The 25,203-nt window shown below is 40.2% G+C and overlaps 1 protein-coding gene across 2 annotated transcripts in view; it reads right to left on the minus strand.

Moving 5' to 3' along the window:
* FRMD7 (FERM domain containing 7) overlaps window positions 1–25,203 on the minus strand; it is a 50,543-nt gene that overhangs the window by 8,898 nt on the left and 16,442 nt on the right. The window contains exons 2-5 of one of the 2 annotated variants that reach the window (XM_012499071.2): window positions 14,342–14,446; window positions 13,197–13,239; window positions 11,217–11,250; window positions 8,002–8,099 (exon numbers count right to left, since the gene is read on the minus strand). In XM_012499071.2, the coding sequence (XP_012354525.1) occupies window positions 8,002–8,099; window positions 11,217–11,250; window positions 13,197–13,239; window positions 14,342–14,446 (280 nt within the window). Of the gene's footprint in view, window positions 1–8,001; window positions 8,100–11,216; window positions 11,296–13,196; window positions 13,240–14,341; window positions 14,447–25,203 lie in introns of both variants that reach the window. The other variant, XM_003272619.2, reaches the window with a different exon arrangement.

Genomic DNA, 25,203 nt, shown 5'->3' on the forward strand with positions numbered 1-25,203 from the left:
ATGGATCATCCAGCATACCTTTGTCCTCCATCAAACAGCCCTTTCTTTGCAGCCAATGCAGTCCAAAGCCTCCAACCCCATGCTTTATGTATATTTATGTTTCTATAGGGGTGTGTGTGTTTGGGGGGGGGAGGCAATTGGCTCTTTTTCAATTCGGAAGCATTTCAGCCTTAGTATAGGAAGTCACAGACCAAGTATAGATCTTAAGGGCTCCAAGATCACAGTTGAACATTTTGTTAGATTTTTCTTCCACCATATTGTATATATGATCTCTCTTACTTTCAATCAGCCACTGGTATCGGTAGAACTATGTCCCCATCCTCTGCCAAGTTCATATGTTGGAGTCCTAATTCCAGTAGCAGAGAATGTGACTATATTTGGAGATAGAGCTTTTAGGAGGTGATTGAGGTGAAACGACTCCATTAAGGCAAGCCTTAAACCAATCTGACTGGTATCCTTATAAGAAGAAGAAATTTGGACACACAGAGAGACACCAGGGATATGAGTACACAGAAAAAAAGACCAAGTGATAACACAACAAGAAGGCAGCCATCTGCTTGCCAAGGAGAAAGGCCTCAGAAAAAAAAAAAAACCTGCTGACAGCTTATCTTGGACATGAAGCCTCCAGAATTGTGGAACATACATTTCTGGCATTTAAGCCATCCAGTCTCTGGTATTTTGTTATGGCATCCCTAGCAAACTAATACAGCCATCCAACACCACTCCATCCTGATCATATATTATCAAGAGAGAGGAATATAAATGCCAACTACATTGCAAGCCAATTCATCACTCTGTACATTGGGAGTCTAGTAAATCCCCAGCTATCTGAAATCCCCAATAGGTGAATCATTCTGAAAATCGTTCTGGCTTTTCCAAATAGCTAGCAGTTTATCCATGATCATAATTTGCTCTTTTCTAGATGCCTCCAGTTTATTTTTATAAAACATCTATTACAGCACTATGTCTACAAAGGCATTTAGGACTATGTGCCCTTAACCTAAATTGCCTCAGATTGTTTTGATTTTTGGATTCTTTTTTCTTCTTTATAATTTGTATGCCTTTTTCCTCTCTGTCAGATTTATATGAATCACTTCCTGGTCACTGACTTCCCCTGCAGTCAAACTTTAAAATACTTGGTTCTAAAGTGAGACTTCTAATCTAACATAAAATGAGAAAGCAAATATCCAAACCTGTTAGCATTCTATATACTGTAAGAGTAAATAGACTCTCCATGGAATTCTATAGTGCTCTTCTATTGGATAAGATACATGGACAATAGGATACCTATTTTGAGTGCTGGAGGGCTGTTTTTTTTTCTCTTCTTTCTTGGTTTTCCATTTGTGTTTTAGACAGGTGGGTGTATATCTGTATTTCAAAAATCACAATATAATGAAAATCTCCATATAATAAACATTTTTTAAAAGACCAAAGAAATGGCTCATTCATTTATTAATTTTTTTTTACCAATACTGATAAATGTGCAAATCACATTAAAACCTAATAAGGCCCTGATAGTTTCACTGACTAATTCTATCAAATATTCAAAGAAGAAATAAATACCAAGTCTTCACAAATTCTCCCAGAAAATAAAGGAGTAGATACTTAGCAACATATTCTATGAGGTCAATATTACCCTGATACCAAAACAGGACAAAAACATCATAAGAAATGAAGACTACAGGTCAACATTCCTCATGAATACAGAGGCAAAAATTCTGAACAAAACACTAGTAACCTGAATTCAGCAGCATATGAAAAGGATTTTACACAATGAGTTGAATTTATCTCAGGATTGCAAGGTCAGTTTGACATATGAAAACCAATGACTATAATACACTATGATAATAGAATAAAGGACAAAAAACCCCACACATTATCTTCTCAAGAGATGGAGAAAAAGCATTGCACAAAGTCTAATACCCACTCACAATCAACAAAACAAAACAAAACACTTAACAAACAAGGAATATACCAAATGGTGAGAAACTAAGTGCTTTCACTTAAGATCAGAAATAAGGTAAAGATATCAAGCGCCTGCCACATCTATTCAACATTGTACGGACGGTTCTAGTCAGTGCAATCAGGCAAGAAGAAGAAACATAAAGAATTTGCACTGAAAAGAACGTGGTTGAACTGTCTTTACTTGCAGTCAACATGATCCTGCATGTAGAAAATCCCAAGGCTGAGCATGGTGGCTCACGCCTGTAATCCTAGCACTCAGGGAGGCCAAGGCAGGAGGATTGCTTGAGCCCAGGAGTTCGAGACCAGCTTGGGCAACATGGCAAGACCCCATCTCTACCAAAAAATGTAAAAATTAGCTGGCTGTGGTGGCACGTGCCTGTGGTCCCAGGTCCCAGCTACTTTGGAGGCTGAGGTGGGAGCATTGCTTGAGGCCAGGAATTCAAGGCTACAGTGAGCCATGGCCATGCCACTGCACTCCAGGTTGGGTGAATGAGTGAGGCCTTGTCTCAAAAAAAAAAAAAAAAAAAAAGGAAAGAAAAAAAATCCCAAGGAACCTGTGAAAAACTACTAGAACTAATAAATGAGTTCAGCAAGGTAGCATGATAGAAGATCAATACAGAAAAAGCAACTGTATTTATATATACTAGCAATGAATAATCTAAAAATGATATTTTTAAAAGTTTCATTTACAATAGCATCAAAAAAGAATAAAATACTGAGGAATGAATTTAATAAAAGAAGTGTAAGACTTACACACTGAAAACTACAAAATACTGCCAAGGGAAATTTTTAAAAGATCTATATAAATGAAGAGATAGTTCATGTTCACAGACAAGAAGATTCAATATTGTTATGGTGGCAATTTTTCAAAAAAATATCTATAAATTCAATGCAATCCCCATCAGAATCCCAGTAGGCTTTTAAAAATAGAAATTGACAAATGACCTTAAAATTTACATGGAAATGCACAGATCTCAGAATAATCAAACTATTTTGAAAAAGAATAAATTTGGGCAATGTGTACACCTCCTTATTTCAAAGCTTACCTCAAAGCTACAGTAATTAAGACAGTGTGGTAATGGCATAAGAATAGAAATATAGATCAATGGAACATAACTGAGAGTACAGAAGTAACTCCTTACATTTATGGTCAATTGGTTTTTGACAAATGTGCCAAGACAATTCAATGAAGAAAAATAATATTCTTTTCAACAAATGTTGCTAGGACAAATGGACATCCACACACAAAAATATGAAGTTGGATCCCTACCTCACACTATACTCCATGCAAGCGCACAAAAAATTAACTCAAAATGGATCATAGATCTAACTATAAGAGGTAAATTTATAAAAGTTCTAGGAGAAAATCTTTTTGACCTTAAGTTAGGCAAAGAGTTCTTAGATACAACACCAAAAGAATGATCCACTAAAACTATACAGAAAGTGAAATTCCATCAAATTTTAAAACTGTTGTACTTCAAAAGATATCCTTACAAAATGAAAAGACAAGCCACAGATTAGAAGAGAAAATTGCAAATTGTATATCTTATAAAGACTTTTAATCAGAATTTATAAAACCCTCTTAAAACTCAATAATAATACAAAAACTCATTTAAAAATGGGCAAAAGATTTGACTAGGCATTTTACCAAAGAAAACATTGGAATAAGCACATGAAACTGTGCTCAACATCATTAGTCATTAGGAAAATGCTAATTAAAATTGCAGTGAGATACTTCATACCCATTAAAATGGTCATAATCAAAAAGATATACAATACCAAGTATTAGTGAAGGTATGAAGAAATCGAAAACCTTGTACATTTCTAATGTTATTGTAACAATTTGAATTGGCAGTTTCTGAAAATGTTCAACGTAAATATATCATAAGACCCAGCAATTATACTCCTTGGAATGTACCCAAAAGAAATGAAGACTTGTATCCACAAGAACACTTGTGTGCCAATGCTTATAGCGTTATTCATAATAGCTAAACTGGAAGAAAATCCAAATGTGCATGACCAGGTGAATAGATAAACAAAATGTGGCTGGGTGCAGTGGCTCACTCCTATAATCCCAGCACTTTGGGAGGCCAAAGTGGGTGGATCATGAGGTCAGGAGTTCGAGACCAGCCTGACCAACATGGTGAAACCCTGTCTCTACTAAAAATACAAAAATTAGCCAGGCGTGGTGGTGCCTGCCTGTAATCCCAGCTACTCAGGAGGCTGAGGCAGGAGAATTGCTTGAACCTGGGAGGCGGAGGTTGCAGTGAGCGTCTCAAAAAAAAAAAAAAAAAAGGTAAATCCATAAATGGAATACTGCTCAGCAAAAGAAAGGAACAAACTGTTGCAGCTCATGTTAGAGCATGCATTAATTTAAAAATCATTATTTTGAGTGAAAAAAGTAAGATGCAAAATACCCCATGTTTTATCATTTCATTTACATGAAATGTTCAGGAAAGGCAAATCTACAGAAACAGAAAGCAAATTAGTGGTTGCTTGGGGCTGAGCGTGGGAACAGGGCGTGACTGCAAGTAGGGATGAGAGATGTCTTTTGGTGTGATGGAAATGTTTTAAAACTGGATTGCGGTAATGCTTGCACAACTCTGTAAATTTGCTAAAAATTATTGAGTTGTGCATTTAAAATGGGTGAATTTCATGATGTGTAAATTATACCTCAATAGAGCTGTTTTTTAAAATAAATCACATGCACAAACACACACACCCCAATTTTCCAGTTTATTAACCACAAATCCCACGTTGACCCTAAGAAAAACAAAAGCACATAAGACTGTGCTTTTTTTCTCTCTGTGCAAGACTATAGCAACCTAAGAATACAATTATGACATACGAATGAGTAAATATCTCCAGTAACAGAAGGTGACAAATGTTATAAGCACCTTCACTGCGCTGGTCCAAACTACCATGGTCTCTCTCTCTGCTGTAATATCCTTTTATCTAGTCTCCCCACTTCCACCATTTCCTCTTGAGGTCTGTTTTCACCACAGCAGCCAACAGGACCCTGACAAAACCTAATTCAGATTATTTCACTCCTCTGCTTAAACTGCTTCGATGGCTTATCTGCTCATTTAGAGTTATGCTATAGGTCTTTCATATCCTTTTTTAAAAAAGAGATGGCCAGTTGGATGTGCATTCCTGGCCTCAAGCGATCCTCCCACCTCAGTCTCCCAAAGTGCTGGGATTACAGGCATGAACCAACACACCTGGCCCTTTAATATGCTTTATTTTATTTTATTTTATTTTTTTATTATTATACTTTAGGTTTTAGGGTACATGTGCACAATGTGCAGGTTTGTTACATATGTATCCATGTGCCATGTTGGTTTGCTGCACCCATTAACTCGTCATTTAGCATTAGGTATATCTCCTAATGCTGTTAATATGCTTTTAAGGCCTTCATATTTATTCTTTTCCTCTCTTACTGAGCTCCAGCCAGCCACAAAAGCCTTTCTGATGTTTCTTGAACACCCCAGGCATGCTCTCACCTCAGGCCCTTTGCACTGGATGTTCTCTTTGCCAGGATTCTCTTTCACATGATTTTGTTGCATAGCTTACCCTCCTACCTCCTTCAAGTCTTTGTTTAGCTGTCATCTTCCCAGCAAACCTACCCTGTCCACCTTATTTAAATATTTATGCTGGCTGGGCACTGTGGCTTACACCTGTAATCCCAGCACTTTGGGAAGCCAAAGCGGGAGGATCACTTGAGGCCAGGAGTTCAAGACCGGCCTGGCCAACATGGTGAAACCCTGTCTCTACTAAAAATACAAAAATTAGCCGGGTGTGGTGGCATGTGCCTGTAATCCCAGCTACTCAGGAGGTTAAGGCAGGAGAATCACTTGAACCTGGGAGGTGGAGGTTGCAGTGAGCCGAGATCGCCCCACTGCACTCCAGCCTGGCCGATAGCGTGAGACCCCATCTCAAAAAATAATATTTATGCCGATGTTAACTCTTGTCCATAAAAGAAGAAAAGAATAAAATTTAAAAATATAAATATTCAGTATCTGCTGCCAGAATTCCTCCATCTCCCTCCTACGCTTCATTTTTCTCCATTGCTCTTATCACCTGCTACCATGTATTATATAATTTATTTACTTATTTTGGTCATTGATTTTCCACCGCTGCCAAAATGTGAGCTCCACAAGGGCAAGGATTTTTGTCTGTTTATTGCTGTGTTCCCAGTGCCTAGAATAGTATCTGGCATGTGGTAGGTACATGATACAATTTTCTTGAATTAACGACCAAGAAGAGTTACTGAGGGAATTCATAAAAGAGGGACGCTTCATTTGAAATGTTCAGCTTGTTTTTGGGAGGGAGTGTCTGGCTAGAGTAGAGAGGTGTGTAAGTGAAACCAAAGGAGACGAGAAGGTTGGAATGTGGAGGTTCTTGAACACTTAAAATATAGCAGGTATCCAACAAATATTAGATGAATGGAAAATTAGACAAATAAATGAGCAATCTAGTTGCGTTCTGCATACTACGTTAGAGTTTAGTGAAATAGTCTCACTGGGATCAATTGTGAAGAACTACCTAGTTGGAACTTTAGCTTTTTTCCATGGAAAGAGTTTCTACTGACAAACAACATCCTCTAGAAAAGCTCAAGTGCTCTGTGCTATGCCTGAAATGGCCACTAGGGAATGCTCAAATCCATAAGGCAGAACCGTTAAGAATGAAATTGGGCTCCCCCGTCAGAGACTGCCTGGGAGCCCCAATCCTCTGACTGCTGCCTCAACAGGCAGCTAGTGGAGAAGGATGTCTTCTAGCACTGTTTCCTCTATCTGCTCTACCCTATGCTCCCACCCCAGTGCCAAAGTACAATACTGGACATGACGATTAGTGTCCTCGGCATTCAAGACCCTTAAAAATGGTGCATTTTCCATCACCTCTTCTAAACAGACCCTATGTTTGGGCTATACTGGGTCTTTTTTCATCCTCTATATACGCCACTTCTTGTCCAACCACCATTTTTGTTTTCATGGTATTTCCTTTACTGACCAGTACTTATCCAATTCCTATATGTCCCTTTAAGGCCCAGCACAAAAGCCACCTTCTCCAACAGCCTTCCATGATTACCATTTCTCTTACTGCCCCCTGCCTTTCTGAGATCCTAGGGCTCTCAATGCTTGTCCCTGTCAGGAGTCACTTGGTAAACACTTATTCAGACACTGTCCCTATCTAAGCACTGCATTCTGGGGCTCCTGGTGAAATTAGAAATCTGCCATTTCTGGACTATCAGAAAGGTAAGGTACAGAGGTCAAAAATGAACTTAAGACACAGAAAATGAAGTTATGATCCTGCAGGACTAGTAAGAAACAGCCTATTCTTTGGAGGCCTCTCTAGAAGGGAGAAAACATCCAGCTGGCTTTAGAAGAGACACTATCTCCAGCTGCCTATACCCTGCCCTTGGGGCTGTAGGAGATCACCCCCTCCCTGGAAGGCCCCTGCTGTTCCCCCAGACCACCTTCTACCTACCGTCGTTATGCAGCCTAGTCCAGCTACTTGTTGATTGTTAGGGTATAGGGAATGCTAATAGATGCCTGGGGCTTTTTTCCCTTTTAACCTCTCTCTACCTGCTGTACTCTGTGTTTGTTCTCTGAAATCATGATAAAGAGCAACAGGGAAATCACAACAAACGTGACAACTTGCTACAGAGAGCATGTATCGGAGAATTATCCTGGGGTAAGCAGAGGGAGTGGGGACCTGTCTGGCAAAGCCCATGCCCAGGTTAGCCCAAACCAGCTCCTGGACAGCTTTCCCAGAGGCGGTAGGAGGGGAAGGTTGGACTGGGGTAGAAGAAAATCAGCATTTACATTTAACCCACAGAACCAAAGGTATTCTTGTCACTATTTTAAAGACAAGGAAACTCAGGCTCAGGCCATGCTGTTTCTCTCTATCTTATCCAGGCTTTCTCTCCCCTGTAAACCCTAACACAGTGATGGGCATGTGTGGGGAGCTCAGCTCCTGTGCTTGGTTCTCTACCTGGCTGACAGGTCCCAAAGCAGACAGACATTTGCTACTTACATTGTAAGATGTGAGATACCATCAACGCTGTACAGTTGTCACTGCATGGAAGCCTTCCTAGAGCCAAATCCTTCTTTATTTGAAGAGTAAAAAGATACCTGCAAAGAAATTGGGGAGAATCTCTTGAGAAAGAAACAGAAATAAGAAAGAAGCATTTTCCTTCTCCCAGATCCAAGATGATTCAAGAAAGGAATGGTGCCCCTAGTCAGTCAGATGCCTTTTTTGGGGTGGTGAGTAATGCATAGGCTTTGCTTCAGCCCCAAACCAGACCTGGACCACAACTCGGCTGATCGAACACTTTGGCAGGCCTCACAGCCGTTAGGAATCACCCTGGCCAAATCCTCCCGCCAACTTGAGAAAGTTGGCTAATCATCCTCTGGTGGTTTCTGCCACGTAGCAAAGCCACATTCCCAGCTAGAGAGAATAGGAGATCAAGCAAGAATAAATGCACTCAGGAGGCCAGTAGCGTACTGTTTACAAAACGCTATCAAGTACTCACTACCATAACAACTTAGGAGCTTGGTGGAGCAAGAAATGATCACTCCAGTTTACAATTATAGAAAGAGAGGGGCTAGGTGATTTTGACAAGGTCATACCACCCAAGGATAGTGAATCTGTGGCTAGAACTTTGGTCTGACCCTGAATTCAGGCTGCCTCCTATCCGAAAGACTGTGTTTTAGAAATGAAGAACTTGGGGCCCTGCTTCTGCCTGTTATTCCCTTGGCCTGGACCATCTTCTCTGTATCACCAGTGCCCAACACATTATTTTACACAGTCAGTATAATTAATGTTTGCTGAAAAGAACTAAACCAAACTGCCCCTTTTCCCACCAAAAGCTCATCAGGGACCTATGAAATGCAGCTTGGTATCTAGGGCTCTGCTAAACAGATAACATTTACCCCACACTTATGAAAAAGTCATTTTCAAAGGAGAAGCAAATTTTGGAAAGAAATGTGTATAACAAAGACTACCTACCACTAATTACCTTCTTCCATGGTCCAAGATTGGTTCCAATATTTTATTTGTTTATTTATTTATTTGTTTGTTTATTTATTTATTTAGATAGAGTCTCACTCTGTTACCCAGGCTAGAGTGCAGTGGTGCAGTCTCAGCTCACTGCAACCTCTGCCTCTGGGGTTCAAGCGATCCTCCTGCCTCAGCCTCCCTAGCAGCTGGGACTACAGGCATGCACCATGATGCCCAGGTAATTTTTGTATTTTTAGTAGATATGGGGTTTCACCATGTTGGCTAGGCTGGTCTTGAACTCCTGACCTCAGGTGATCTCCCCACCTTGGCCTCTTAAAGTGCTAGGAATACAGGCGTGAGCTACTGTGTCTGGCCCCAATATTTTGTTTTATAAATTTAAACAGTGAGTACTATGGGCATTTCCCTATAAAAATGTGATTTTCTAAATAAAGGTGTATGTGGACTTTTTTTTTTAAACCAATTAAGCCTTGAAAGCAATGTGGTGAATCAAAATTAATCACAAGTGATACGTGAAAATCTAGATTGAAAAAGCAGGTAAATTAGTAGGTGATTATTCAGTTTACAAAAGCATTCATCATTATAATCCTTCAAATTATGAGCTCCCCTTATACATTAGAAACGATTCAAGTAGAAAAATTACATTTGCACACCACTCTCAGAAACCCACGTATTAGCCTAGACAAGGCATCCTTGTAAACTCAACTAAAGTTAAGTATTATTTAAATGGACCAATGGGAAACAAATAAATGAAGCCTAACCTTTGCCATTGCCTGTTTTCAAATATAGTTGTAAATGAGAATAATCAGCTTTAGTTGCTAAAGGAAAGGTGAATTTCGTTTTGCTCCTAGCATGAAAGAAAGGGAACTTCTTGTCATTTGACACGTTCCTTGCTGTTAAGAAGGCAGCTGCCTGCTACAAATACCAAATCCTTGCTCTGAACAGCTGATGAATTATTTATCATCACATTGATTTTCCCATTGTTTTTTTTTTTTTGGAGGTGGGGGGAGTTTATCTCCACCAAAATTGGTCACAATTTAAAACTCAACTGAAATGGGTTAGCAAATGCAAATACATACATATACCAAGGTATCAAGTTATTTGGGAAAGTGGCCTGTAGCTCACAAATGTGGAGAGAGAATTAGGAGAAAGAGGGAAAGAGAGGCTTGTAAAAAGCGACTTTTGCAAAGGCCACTCAGAAAAGTCTTTATAAAAGGGGCAAAGATTGAACTGGCCATGAACTCTTTTGGGGGGAAGACATCAGGGAGAATAACTGGCAGCCTCCTGTGATCTTGGACAAGTCATTTTAGCTCCCATGACCTAGCTCTTCCTCTGTAAAGTAAGAGGGCTCAATTAGATTATCTCTCAGACCTCTTTCATGTATAAGAGTCTAAATCTAAACCAGGTGTGGTGGCTCATGCCTGTAATCCCAGCACTTTTGGGGCCAAGGTGGGGAAATCATTTGAGCTCAGGAGCTCAAGACCAGTCTGGGCAACATAGCAAAGCCCCATCTCTAAAAAACAAACAAACGAAAAAACCCTTAAAAATTAGCCGGGCGTGGCGGCAAGTTCCTGTAGTCCTGGTGGGAAGCAGGGCACAAGGACTGAGGTGGGAGGGTTGCTTGAGCCAGGGAGGTTGCCACTGCACTTCAGCCTATCCAACCTAAGGCAGAGCGAGACCCTGTCTCAGAAAAAAAAAAAGTGTAAGTCTAGGAAGTAGAGTAAGGTTTTGAGGAATATTTTGTTGACAACATATTTTTGCAGAAATAGGTTTACTTTGTAATTCTGAAGGACATTTTTTCATAAGTATTTATCATCATTACAGAATATTTTGCCTTCTGTGAGATACATTCACAACCCCCACATTTTCAATTTCCGTGGAAATCCGCTGGTATTATACCTGTGCTGTTAAGCTGCCCTCTCTGACTGAAACACAGATGTCATGAAGGAGAGCACACTCATTGTTGTAGTAGTTAATGGCATAACCCCCAAGTGGATACCCAGGCTTGAACTTCTAGAACACCCCTCTTTCTTCCTGTAGTCTCCACCCTTTGGAAGATGAACACCTAGGGAACGAGCTAGGCCCACCCTCTCTCCAGATCCTCACCATCTCCCAGACAGTGACTTAAAGCCAAGTTTTGTGAGAATGGCCAGAAGCACTTGCCCTCCAATGAATGGAGAATAATGATTCTTAAGTAACATCATGCAGAGACACACAAGTAATCACTATACCTTGTAAGTTCTTCCCGCAGATGTCCAGGGTCCACTGGGAAAAATTTCACGATAAATTTGAAAACAATCTCCTTAGGATCTTAAAACACAATATCTCCGTAAGTTTTATTTAAATGTCCATCACAACAGTTATAGATCCACACACACACACACACACACACACCCCTCTCCTCTTCCCTCTCCTCCCCATGACTCCCTCCTACAGATTTCTGTGTTTCCATTTATCACATGTATAAAGTGTCACAATATCTGGTTTGTGACTCTATGTGTATAGCGATTGGGAAAGTTCTCCCACTCCTCTTTCTAACGTCTCTCCCTTCAATTTTATTTGTATAAATGTGCCCCTTTGGGGCCTACTGTGTCCTCTCCTAAGTATCCCATTCAGAAAAATACAGCACTTGCTAGTTGAGATTCTGCATTCCTGACTGAGAGAAGGGCTCAACTTCAGCTGAGGCAGGTGTACATTACCGGGCCTAAGTATCTCATAAAGAGAATTCGAAGCACGATGGACTGATGCCTCCATCTATCTTATACATTAAGAAAACACATATACTTATCTTCACACCTGCTTGCATTTGAAAATTAACTTTTACACAAAACATAAATGCACACATGCAGCATTAACACCATTGATTCAGTAAATATTTGTTGGTGCCCATTATATGCAAAGAAGGTATTGGGAGTAAAAAGACAACTAAGAGCTCACTGTCTAGTAGAAGAGACAGACATCTAGACGGTTATAACACCCTAAAATGCTATAAGCACTGTGTACTGGGGAAGCACAGAAGGGAGGAAAGAGTTTGGAGGAGGTCAAGGATGTTCTACTAGAGGACTTGAGACCTGAGTAGAGTGGCCAGATTTAGTGAATAAGAAGCACCGGACTCCCAGTTCAATTTGAATTTCAGATAAACAACAATTGCATGAGACGTGCTCATATAAGAAAATTATTCTTTATCTAAAATTACAATTTAATAGGTCATTCTGTATTTTATCTGCTAAGCCTCCATCTGAGATTAGTTTTGTCAAAGTCAGCAGAGGTAGGAATACGAGGTAGCTAGTAGCAAGGACAAGGCTAGGAAGGTAGCCAGAGTTCAATGCTTTGTGTACCATCCTAAGGAACTGGGACTTTATTCCTCGAAGGGTAGGTAGTAGGGAGCCATGGAAGCATTTTAAGAAGAAGAGTGATGTGATCAGGTTGGTATTTTCAATAGATTTCTTTGGGAGTAATGTAGATGGTGGATGAGGGGAATCGATTTGGAAGCTGTTGGAATAATGTGACAGGTGATCCTTATGCAGTGGGAACAGACAGAACTTTGGGAAGCACTAACATGTAAAGAGCAGGTAGAGGAAGAGGAACAAGTAAAAGAGACATTAAAACAGTGCAAAGTCCTGATAGAAATCCGCCTGTCTCAGAAACATCTGTGGAATTTTGTAAACATGCAGGTTATTGGCAACCCAGGAATAAGGCCCAGGAATCGGCATTTAACAAGAAACTCAGGCGATCCTAATGCACACTGAAATTTGAGAACCATCACACTAGATTGTAAAATATAGGGAGAAAATATTTCATACATATTAGGCACTTAAATATGAACTAAAGCGAATGAATAATGTTTGTGACAGGATATAACTAAAGAATCTTCAGGCAGACAGTGAATGGCATTGCAGATTGACATCAAGGATGCTCGAAGATTTGCAGTGCCAGAAAATGAGATATATTCCTCAAACCAGTCCAGAGTACTGTAATTACCAGAGTTCTTCACATTTACTCAAAGATCCAGCAGCATGATTTCTTTCATCTCAGGCAAAATTAAAACAATTTTCTAAATTGCTGAATTTACTGGATGTGTGAAGGGTTGAAATAATATCTCAAAGCCCTTTTCTCCCCTTATATTAAAATGAGAAATTGTGTGAGGTTGCTGAAACCTTTTTCAAGCTCTAACTGTGAACCCTATTCCTTAAATGATTTTCCATACTTACTTTTTACCTGCTTTGTTATGGGCTTCAAAAGTTCCAACCAAACCTGTAATAACATTAAGGAAAAAATTGGTAGAGCATGGCATTGAGCAGAGCTTATTTTTCTTTTCGGTGATAGATAAAGATTAACATGAAATAAACGAGTACCAGGACTATTTAGACTTCTAAAGGTAGAAACAAACAGCAATGTCAAATAGGTGGCATACCACGTCTAATCTGCCCCCTTATATTTTCCCGATGACAGTGAACATTGTTGATCTATAAACTCTTTCTTGTTGACATTTGAATCACTGCTCCACTGCCTTAGTAGGATGACAGAGTTGTCACATACATGGCTCATTAGTTGCTACAAAGACTAATGAAGGCATTTGGCTCCACATTTGAACCCTCCAGTCCCCAAATGCCAGTCTAATAGACATAATGAGCCTTTCTGGGAAGATGCCAGATCACAGATATGCCAAGGCAGGACACAACAGAAGAATATCTGAATGTTAGGGTCTGAGAAAGGAGAAATGAGATTCCTCTGAATATTCACTGGTGCGGTTAAAAGTCTTAATTCTGCAGGTTGAGGTCCAGGCTCTGGAAAGGCGAAATTGATAAAGCATGCATAGCTGCTCACAGAGTGACAAAACAGGAACGTGGGGTAAAAGAGTTTGTGTCTGGCAAATTGAGGTGACTTGTTGTTTTGAAACAGAGTCTCACTCTGTTGCTCAGGCTGGGATGCGGTGGTGCGATGTTGGCTCACAGCAACCTCTGCCTCCCAGGTTCAAGCAATTCTCCTGCCTCAGCCTCCCAAGTAGCTGGGATTACAGGCACACACCACCACACCCAGCTAATTTTTGTATTTTTAGTAGAGGTGGAGTTTCACTATGTTGGCCAGGCTGGTTCTGAACTCCTGACCTCAGGTGATCTACCTGCCTTGGCTTCCCAAAGTGTTGGGATTACAGGCATGAGCCACCGCACCTGGCCAAGGTGACGTTAATAAACAAAGAGGGAGGAGGAAAACTAGTTATTAAATCTAATCATGTTGCAAGGATGCACATAGTTTTTCATTTTTCAATCAGGGAATTGAACCCTACATACCTAGCTGCAAACTGCATTTAGAAGCAATGCTAGACACAAAGAACCCTATAATGAAACCAACTTACATTATTTCCAGAATGGCTGCAGAACTCTAATCCAAAATATTCCTTTTCAGCAAGATTTAGATGGCTGCAACTCAGGTTAAACAATGCCTTCCCAGATGACTTTTGCTAAACAAAACAAAAAGATGATAGCACAATTTGCATTCCTAACCTGATACTGTTACTGCAGCACAGAATAAAGGGTAGAAGCCACAAGACTGTCTGCGAGCCCTGTTTGCTTTAAGCACTGTTTAGAGGACATGCATCCTTCTCAAAGATGTTGACCTTTACAGATAGATCCACTTATCTGTCTGTATGTTGTTTTAGCGACATCACTAAAAAAGCCTCATGACAAACCACCTTGGAAAAAGAGAGCCTTGCACTTAACTATGGCTACATCTGCAAATTTACCCTTTCAATGGAATTCTTTAGTCAGTTCATCCCATGGGCAATTTGAATGATTTCTTCCAAATTGACAGATAGTTTAGTCAAGATGTAAATCCAACCCTATTACTCCCCTGCTTGAAATCCTTCAGTGGCTCCCCCTCAGGATAAAGCCTGTACTCCTCAGCACAGGATACCCAGTTCTCTCTCCCTCCTGTGGCCATGCCTGCCCCTCCAGCCTCTTGCCCACCTCCTCCTGACACTTTCCCCTCTAATAACTGCAGCCTGCTCTTAGTTCCCCATACCTGTCCAGTCATTGCATGCCTACATGCCTCTGCTCATGTCATCCTTCTCCACCTATTGCTCTTTCCACATTTCTTTGGTTTGGCTTATTCCTACTCAGCTCAGATGTCATCTCCCCAGGGAAGCCTTCTTCAAACCCTATCAGCCGCAGGCTGAGCCAAGGGCAAGCTCCCCTATGCCTCCAAACACCCTCACTTACCTCAAGCATAGCACTTCTTGCCCTGGATGTCTATCTTCCCCATTAGACTGAATTCCTCCATAGCAGGGACTTTGCTTTATTTTTCTTGTTACTCACCAGTTCTAATTCAGAGCCTGGCACATAGTACTGGGCTCCTGAATGTTTGTTGATCCAACATGAAATTGACCATATGATTATATGAGCCCCTTGAGTAGATTTCATTTTGTAGCTTTGCCCACCAAATCTGCATACAGCATACTCTGTTCACATAAGGCCACAGATTTTTTTTTTCTTCATAAAGCCCACACACACTGTGAGCACAAAACAGTCCCTTTCTTATGCTTCTCTGAGAACAGGAGCTTTGAAGAGCTCTCTGTAAAAAATTTCTTTGAGCTGAGTATGGCTGGGGCTGATTTTCAGCCTCCACTATTGCTGAGCCCAGGGGTTGCTGTTGCAGGGAGGACCATGGTGGGAAAATTGAGCCCTGGCTGATAGGCACAAAGACTGGCTGCTGAAAACCCCTAGTTAAAGGCGAGTCACGCGGTGCCTACAGTGCTGCAAAGGAAGCCAGGCGCGGGGAAATGTAGCTGGAAATCACCGACCCATAGAATTAACAGCAACCTTGAGAGGTCAGAGAGTCCATCCACCACCACTTCCCCCCTCCCTCAAGGCAGCACCAAACTGAACAGAGCCCACATCTGGGATTTAATAGCTTTCAGGAAGGCGGCCTACCTCACCCCCTTCCCCCACCGACCAAAAATACGCCCCTCTCCCCATGGACTTCTCTCTACTTGGTTTTACTGCCCAGAGCTCCACCGACTCAAGATTCATTTGGGTTAACCCCAGTCCGATTTTTAAATGAAAATAGGCTGCAAAGGGTGAAACTTATTTCATCCCTTGCACCTGGAGACAGAGCTGCTCTACCAAGGGAAAGGGGGTTTGATTTGATGCGGGAGATCACAATGGAGGTGTAGTCCAAGAAAAGGGGGTCAGTTCCACTGGGGGGGGCACCAAGGGAATGGGGTTGCCAGGGAGGGCCTGTTTATAGGGGAGAGGGGTACATTTTTGCCTGTGTGGCAACCTTGCCTAGGGCAAGTGCTGACACAGACCATTGCAGACACATGAAATTGCTCCTATTTTTAAAATCCTTCATGGACAAGGAGCTGCCACGGGATTTTTATTATGAAAAAAAAAGGAATTTATAAAAGAGATGACAGCAGTACTTTTTCCAACACCAAAGAAACATTTCAGTCATGAGGACCAAATTCCGTCATACACTCCAGTTTTTTTTTGCAAGCAATTTAAGAAGCTCAAGATTTTCCTTTCTCCCTTTCATATTTTATTCTTATTTTCCATCAGGGCACTTAATCCTCCCTATCAACACTGCCATGTTCCATGTGTTTGTATATTTACATGTTTCTGCAATTACAAAGCATATGTAGCCATTCTTTTAAGATTTCTAATTAAGGCCTTCTTTTTGCTTCCTTCCGTAAGATCCCATACTATGTTTATAAGAATAATTCCCTGATTCTTCCATCCTTGTAAGTGTTTCCAACTGGCTCTAAAAGCCTTTGGCATTTATGCTTTTGGAGGTCAGACACTCATGTGGCTCAAGCTTTCCACCCCTATCTCCACGAGAGGCATTTTCCTTCAGTCCTCCATAGTGTACGTTGAAATTGGCCAGCTTCGTGGAATGTGTTATGTAATAGGTAAGGTCTTGGTTCTGTCTCAACATGCAGCCTTTAATTTTTTCTACCATTATGATCAAATTTCTCAATTTTGATGTTATGATTCTCTTTCTTGTAATACTGCCTTATACACAACTTTCCTGTTTTTTCTTTCTCTTTTCTGTTTTCTCTGGACTTCTGATTCTCTGTACAATTGCTTGCTCTTTTTTAAGCTGGTACTTTTCAATATCCTAATCAAGCTCCTTAGCAGATCTAAATTCTTTACCACCCGTCAGTCCTCCCCCTTAAGGAATTGGAACTGCAATCCTGAATCCTGTCTCATCCTAATATCTGCCTTTAAATGTCTATCTATCTATCTATCTATCTATCTATCTATCTATCTATCTATATCTATCATCTCTATAATTTAAACAAATCATTCATAACTTGGATTTATAATCTTTAATTTATTGGGTCATAACAATTGAACACTGATTCCTGGGGGCTTCAAACTCATCTTCTCATGAAAACAATAATATTCGAAGTGGCTAGCTCTAAAAACAAATCTACCAAATTTTCTGTGCACCAACAACTGTTATATACCAATTCGTTAAAATAAATCGGGATTGTAATCTTGCTCTCTTCACTTACTAGCTGGACGAATTGGGGCAAATCATTTAGCTCACAGATTGATCTACCTCTTCTAGATATCTGAAGATAAAAACCACGTGTTTGAATTCTTGGAATTAAATACAGTGCCTGGCAGAGTGGACATTCAATAAATGTTTACTGAATAAGTGGATAAATGGACCCAGACATTTAACTTGATTCATATACATTAGTATAATAGTCCTCTTAAGAGGGAGACAAACTAGTCATTATGTGACCTTGAGCAAATTACTGAACCTTTCTGAGCCTCAGTTTACTAATCTGTAAAATAAAGACAATAGTGATATTATCTCATAGGGTTGTTGTGAGGATTAAATAAAATAATTCACATCAAGGTCTTAGTACAGTGCCTGGCACATCATATACACATGCACATATGCATATGCACTTCAGCAATGCACATGTATAGATATATGCATAGTAATAAATCTGGAAGAATATACACCAAATTGGTAACAGCAATATTCCTGGAGAGGAGACAGAATAAGGGGACTTTAACTTTTTACTCTGTACATGTCTGAAATTTTTTTTTAAGAAGCAAGGATGGTAGAAACTTTCTTAACCAACTTCCACTTAATAATGTGCATATAATGCATTCCATTCCCTCTTTAAAACATTGGCAGATGCGGGCTGGGCGCTGTGGCTCATGCCTGTAATCCTAGCACTTTGGGAGGCTGAGGTGGTGGGATCACGAGGTCAGGAGATTGAGACCATCCTGGCTAACACGGTGAAACCCCGTCTCTACTAAAAAATACAAAAAATTATCCGGGCGTGGTGGTGGGCGCCTGTAGTCCCAGCTACTTGGGAGGCTGAGGCAGGAAAATGGCATGAACCTGGGAGGCGGAGCTTGCAGTGAGCTGAGATCGTGCCACTGCACTCCAGCAGCCTGGGCGACAGAGCAAGACTCCTTCTCAAAAAACCAAAACAACAAAAAACAAACAAACAAACAAAAAAACATTGGCAGATGCCCACATTGTGATGAAAACTCATGGCTAGTAGGTGACTCAAATACAATTGTACACTTTGACAGTGACCAATTGAGTCCCATGCTTACTAATGATTATGTTCTTGAAAATATTTTTGACAAGCTCTACTTATTATTATAATTACACCATTTAATTAAATGGTATATATATCAAAAATTATTATGAGCACTAATAGCAAGAGTTGTTTCTATGAAACTTAAATTGATATTTTTACAAAGACTCAATAAGGGGGAGTCCCCAAAAATGTGCTGTCAAATTAGTTTTGGATATGACAGCAACAAAAGATTGAGGGAGGAAAGACATCAAAATCTGGAAAGATTCTGTACTCGCTGCTTTGAAATCATTATATTCTTGCTCCATGTTAAATAAACCAAGACTGGAAATCATCGATGACAGATTATGGATGTGGTTTATGGAAGAAAGACAAAAGGGAATACAATCAGAAGTCCATACTAAAGAAAAGATCTTGGCCCTATATCAAACGGTTAGAATATGAATAAAATGTATACATTTTATGTTAAAATAAAAAATTTGAGATAATCTGTATGTATATGTATATGATTTGTTATTAGTGTTTGCTTTAGCAAATTTTGTCAATTAACTGATCAACAACCACCTTCAACAACATTTGAAATAAGACATTCTCAGTATCATTAAAATGGCCATACTGCCCAAAGCAATTTACAGATTCAATGCAATTCCCATCAAACTACCAATGACATTCTTCACAGAACTAGAAAAAAATTTTTTTTAATTCACATTGAACAAAAAAAGAGCCCGAATAGCCGAGGAAATCCTAAGCAAAAGAACAAAGTTGGAGGCATCACGTTACCTGACTTCAAACTATACTACACGGCTACAGTAACCAAAACAGCAGGGTACTGGTACAAAAGCAGGCACATAGGCCAATGGAGCAGAATAGAGAGTCCAGAAATAAGGCTGCACACCTACAGCCATCTAATCTTTGACAAAGCTGACAAAAACTAGCAATGGGGAAAAGACTCCATATTCAATAAATGGTGCCTGAATCACTGGCTAGCTATATGCAGAAGATTGAAGCTGGACCTCTTCCTTACATAATATACAAGAATTAACTCAAGATGGATTAAAGACTTAAATGTAAAACCCAGAGCTATAAAAACCCTGGAAGACAACCTAGATAACACCATCCTGGACATAGGAATGGGCAAAGATTTCATGACAAAGACACCAAAAACAATCGCAACAAAAGCAAAAATTGACAAGTGAGATCTAATTAAACTTAAGAGCTTCTGTACAACAGAAGAAACTATCAACAGAGTAAACAGACAACCTACAGAATAGGAGATAATATTTGCAAGCTATGCATCTGACAAAAGTCTAGTATCCAGATTCTATAAGAAACTTACACAAATTTACAAGAGAAAAACAAACAACCCCATTAAAAAGTGGGCAAAGAATATGAACAGACATTTTTCAAAAGAAGACATACATGCAGCCAACAAGCATATAAAAAAGCTCAGTATCGCTGATCATTAGAGAAATGCAAATCAAAACCACAATAAGATACCATTTCACGCAAGTCAAATGGTATTAAAAATAATGACTATCATTAAAAAGTCAAAAAATAATAGATGCTGGCAAGGTTGCGGAGAAGAGGGAACACTTATACACTGTTGGTGGGAGTGTAAATTAGTTCAACCATTGTGGAAAGCAGTATGGCAATTTCTCAACGAGCTAAAAGCAGAGCTACCATTGGACCCAGCAATCCCATTACTGTATATACTCGGAAGAATATAAATTATTCTACCATAAAGACACATGCACGCAAATGTTCATTGCAGCATTATTCACAATAGCAAAGGCATGGAATCAACCTAAATCCCCATCAATGACAGATTGGATAAAGAAAATGTGGTACATATAGACCATGAAATACTGTGCAGCCATAAAAAAGAACAGGATCATGTCTTCTGCAGGAACATGGATGGAGCCAGAGGCCATTATCCTTAGGGAGCTAACATGGGAACAAAAAATCAAATAATGCATGTTCTCAGTTATAAGTGGGAGCTAAATGATGAGAAATTATGAACACAAAGAAGGAAACAACAGACACTGAGGTCTACTTGAGGGTGGAGTGTGGCAGGAGGGAGGGGAGCAGAAAAGATAACTATTGGGTACTGGGCTTAATATCTGGGTGATGAAATAATCTGTACAAGAAAATCCCTTGACATGAATTTACCTATGTAACAAACCTTCACATGTACACCCAAACCTAAAATTAAAAGATTTTTAAAAAGAGAGAAATTTTAATGTATCTTACATATTAATTGTGTGCTTTAAAAAAATACAGGCTATACGATTAAGGTTTCAAGAAAAGACAGATTGGAAGGAAATACAGCATATCATTAATAGTAGCATAATGGGTTATTTTTACTTTTTTCTTATACTTGTTATATTTTTCCAGAGAAATACAATAGATATTCTAAAAGTTAAAAGCATAGTGTCATACAAAATATCGTATAGATAGATGCTTCCCCTGTTTCCAATGCTGACTCTGGCATTCAAAATATTTCTTATGCCCCCTTCAGGAAATTATTCTCAAAGTTACAGATGATAATCATTCATTCTCCTGACTTTATGGTTATGCCTCATTTTTTATCCCTAAATATGACTGTCTTAGCCAGTTCAGGCTACCATAACAAAATACCATAGAGTGGATGGCTCAAAGAATAGAAATTTATTTCCTCACATTTCTAGAGGCTGGAGACCTTGGATGAGGGTGCCAGTATGGTTGGACTGTGGTAAAGGCTCTCTTCTTGGTTTGTAAATGGCTGCCTTTTCACTACATTTCTACATGGTGGAGAGAGAAAGAGAGAGAGAGGGAGAGAGAGAATCTTCCTTTTCTTATAAAGCTACCAATCTTATCGGATAAGGACCCCATATTTATATTATTTAACCTTAATTACATCCTAAAAGTCCTATCTAAATAAAGTCACACTGAGGGTTAGCGCTTCAACATATAAATTTTGGGAGAATACAAGTCAGTCTATAGCAATGACCCTGCTTGATGGTCCACTTTTGTTACCATATTTGCTTTTTATGACTTTTGGCTCTTCCCAAACACTAAATTCCCTCTCAAATAATGAAGATTTGTGAGGCATTTTGGAAAGAATGTGCCCAGCTACAGAGGGCCAAAGAGGAGTTCCAAGAATGTGCTGAGCCCTTGCAATAAATATGAGGTGGCAGCACAGCATGGTGGCTAAGAATGTTTGCTTTGGAGCCAGACACACCTGGGTCTAGTTCCAACTCCTCTACCCACTAGAAGAGTGATCGTGGGTAGGCTACTTAATCTCTCTGAGCCTCAGTTTCCTCAGCTGTAAAATGGAATTGTCAGAAGCCAGAAAGAAAAAGTCACATATTATATGATTCAATTCCTATGAACTATCCAGAATAGGCAAATCCTTAGAGACTGAAAGTAAATTAGTGGTTTCCAGCAGCTGGGTGGGAGTGACTAATAATGAGCATAGAGCTTCTTTTGGAGGTGATGAAAATATTCTGGGATTAGACGGTTGGGATAGTTGTACAACATAATGAAGATACAAAAAACCACTGAATTGTACACTTTAAAAGGATGAATTTGATTAATTTACTGTTATGTGAACTGTATGTCTATTTCAAAAGGGATCATAGTAAGCTTCTAGTGAGAATATTCATGTAAAGTACTTTACACAGTGTCTGACACATAGGAAGAACTCAATAAGTGTTGACTACTTCTAGGTGACCATATAATTTATGAACCTAACCTAGACACTTTAGAGGATAACAAGGGGCACTTGTAATAAGGATATTATCACAACAGGCATAAACCAGGCCTGTCTTGGACAAATCCTGGTGTGTGGTCACCTGGTGATATGGTTTGGTTCTGTGTCCCCACCCAAATCTCATCTTGAATTATAATAATCCCCATGTGTCAAGGGCGGGACCAGATGAAGGTAATTGGATCATGGGCGAGGTTTCCCCCATACTGTTCTCATGATAGTGAGCAAGTCTCACAAGATCTGATGGTTTTATAAGTGTCTGGCATTTCCCCTGCTTGCACTCATTCTCTCTCCTATAGCCCTGTGAAGAGGTGCCCGTCCGCCATGATTGTAAGTTTCCTGAGGCCTTCCCAGCCATGCGGAACTGTGAATCAATTAAAGCTCTTTAAACAAAAATAAATTGCCCAGCCTCGGGTATTTCTTCGTAGCAGTGTGAGAACAGGCTACACCCAGCTATTAGCATTTGCATCATCTGAGGGGTCTATTTTGACAAGGGCAATATTTATTTGAATATTCAAGATCTGAAATATTTAGAATCACACACATAACTATTGGTTTTCTCTCAGATAAACCAGTATCAGCTGATCATCTTTCCAGGTGGCAAGTAAATGAATTTCCTTTTGGTCATTTTAACCCTCTGATTTCACATTTTCATAGGTAAGTCTCAGCCATAACAGCCACACACAAAAACAGAGACAGAGAACTGTTTCATCAGTCTTAACCTTCTCCTTAATAAACACTTTAAAAGTCAACGCCTCATCTCTCCTTTAGCGTGCTTTTTACTCTATTATTTATTGTCTTTTTTGAGCTCTTTTGTTTTCCTGTTTGTAATTTTTATCTGCCCAAACTCTGGGCTTCATTTTCATGTGCCTGCCCTTTCCTTTTTGTGTATGCCATTACCCTTTTGTGATCCTTTCTACTGTCCCTTCAATTCAACACAGATTACTGAGCACCTGTTCTGTGCCACATACTCTCCTCGGCTCCAGGGACACTGAGATGAACAAGACACAGGCATTACCACCAAGGAACACATAGGCTGGCAGACAAGACAGGCACATCCATGGTTAATCACAGCAGTTTGAGCTAAGTGATGTATGCAGGGGGTAATGTGAGATCACCTAACCCATAAAGATGGGTGAGGACGTAGTAGAAAGGATTCCTAACAGATGGGACATCTAAGCTAAGGTGTGAAGCAAGAATTGGAGTTAGCCAGCGGAAAGAAGAAGAGTGTTAGAGGCAGAAGAGATTAGAAAACCTGGTTTAAACAATGAAACTGCAAGCAGTTTGGTGTTGCTAAAGGAGAAATGAGACCCTGGGCTAGAAAAGTGGGCAGAAGTCATACCAAGGGGAGCTGTTTGTGGCATGTGAAGCCATGTGCCTTGAAGGTGAGGTACAGGGTGGGGTTAGGAGTAGCTGGATGATATTCAGCAGGGACTTGACATGGTCAGAGTTGTGTCTTAGAGACACCAGCCTAAACGTAGTTAGGGCACTGCTGCACAAGCTGTAAAGTGCATATGAATCACCTGGGGATCTTGTTAAAATGCAGGTTTAGATTCTATAGATATATGGTGAGGCCTGAGAATATACTTTTCTAACAAGCTCCCAGGTGAGACCGATGCTGCTGGTCTGTAGACTACACTTTGAGGAATGATGGTTTAAGGGATAGGTGGAGGAGGGGGTAAAACAGGTGACAGGTAGCCAGGTTGGGGCTGCTATAGTTCAGGTGAGAGAAGATGGTAGCCTGGATTAAGACAGTGGTAGTGAGAATAGAAAGAGGTAAAGATAGGAGAGATGGCTCTGCAGTAGGTGCAGTTGGACTTGGGGAGGTTAAGAGAGAGGGAGTGTCCTAGAGATTCCTGGTATTCTCTTTGCAGGTCTTACAGGCTTGCTCCCCTTTTGCCTTCTGCTGGGATAACGGTTTGCGTGCATCATCGCTGAGTTTAGGCTTCATTTTACCATCTTTCATTCACCTTTATGCATCACTTTGCTCATCCTTGACATTTGTTTCTTTACCAATTGGCCCACAGACCACATGCACAACAAGGGGCTACCCAAGCAGCTTGCCTCACGTACTCTCCATCCCTTGTTACTGAATTTTCCCCACACCAACCTATCTGAGAGTGGGGATGCTCAGAACATTCCTCACCAATATGTGCACATATTTGAACCCCTCCTTCAACACTCCCTAGCCTTTGCACAGGTCTGAAAAGAAAATCATGGCTTCTCATATCAAAAGCTTTCTGCTGGCATTGACTTATAAAATCTCCTTCTGACAACCTACTTTGTTCACCAATTCCTTTTAAAGTCACCCACCTGGGCCAGGCACAGTGGCTCATGCCTGTGATCTTAGAGCTTTGGAAGGCCAAGGCAAGAGAATTGCTTGAGGCCTGGAGTTCAAGAGCAGCCTGGGCAACATATGGAGACCCTGTCTCTATAAAAATTAAACAATTAGCTGGACATGGTGGTGCATGCCTGTAGGCCCAGTGACTCAGGAGGCTGAGGTGGGAGCCCAGGAGTTCAACTGCAGTGAAATATGATCACATCACTGCACTCCAGCCTGGCCGACAAAGCAAGATTCCGTCTCAAATAAAAAGAAAAATAAATATAAAAATTTAAGTCCACCACCTGGCATTTTCTTTTTTTAATTTTTAAATTTTGTTTTTAATTTTTTTATCTATTTACTTATTTTGAGACTGGGTTATAAGACTGGCTAATTTTTGTATTTTTGGTAGAGATGGACTTTCGCCATGTTGCCCAGGCTGGTCTCGAACTCCTGAGTTCAAGCAATCCACCTGCCTCAGCTTCCCAAAGTGCTGGGACTACAGGCATGAGCCAGTGTGTCTGGCCAACCACCTGGTATTTTTCTTCTGGTCTTTTGGTGAACCTCAGAGCTTCTCCA

The sequence above is a fragment of the Nomascus leucogenys genome, chromosome X, assembly GCF_006542625.1.
Source record: "Nomascus leucogenys isolate Asia chromosome X, Asia_NLE_v1, whole genome shotgun sequence".
Taxonomy (NCBI): domain Eukaryota; kingdom Metazoa; phylum Chordata; class Mammalia; order Primates; family Hylobatidae; genus Nomascus; species Nomascus leucogenys.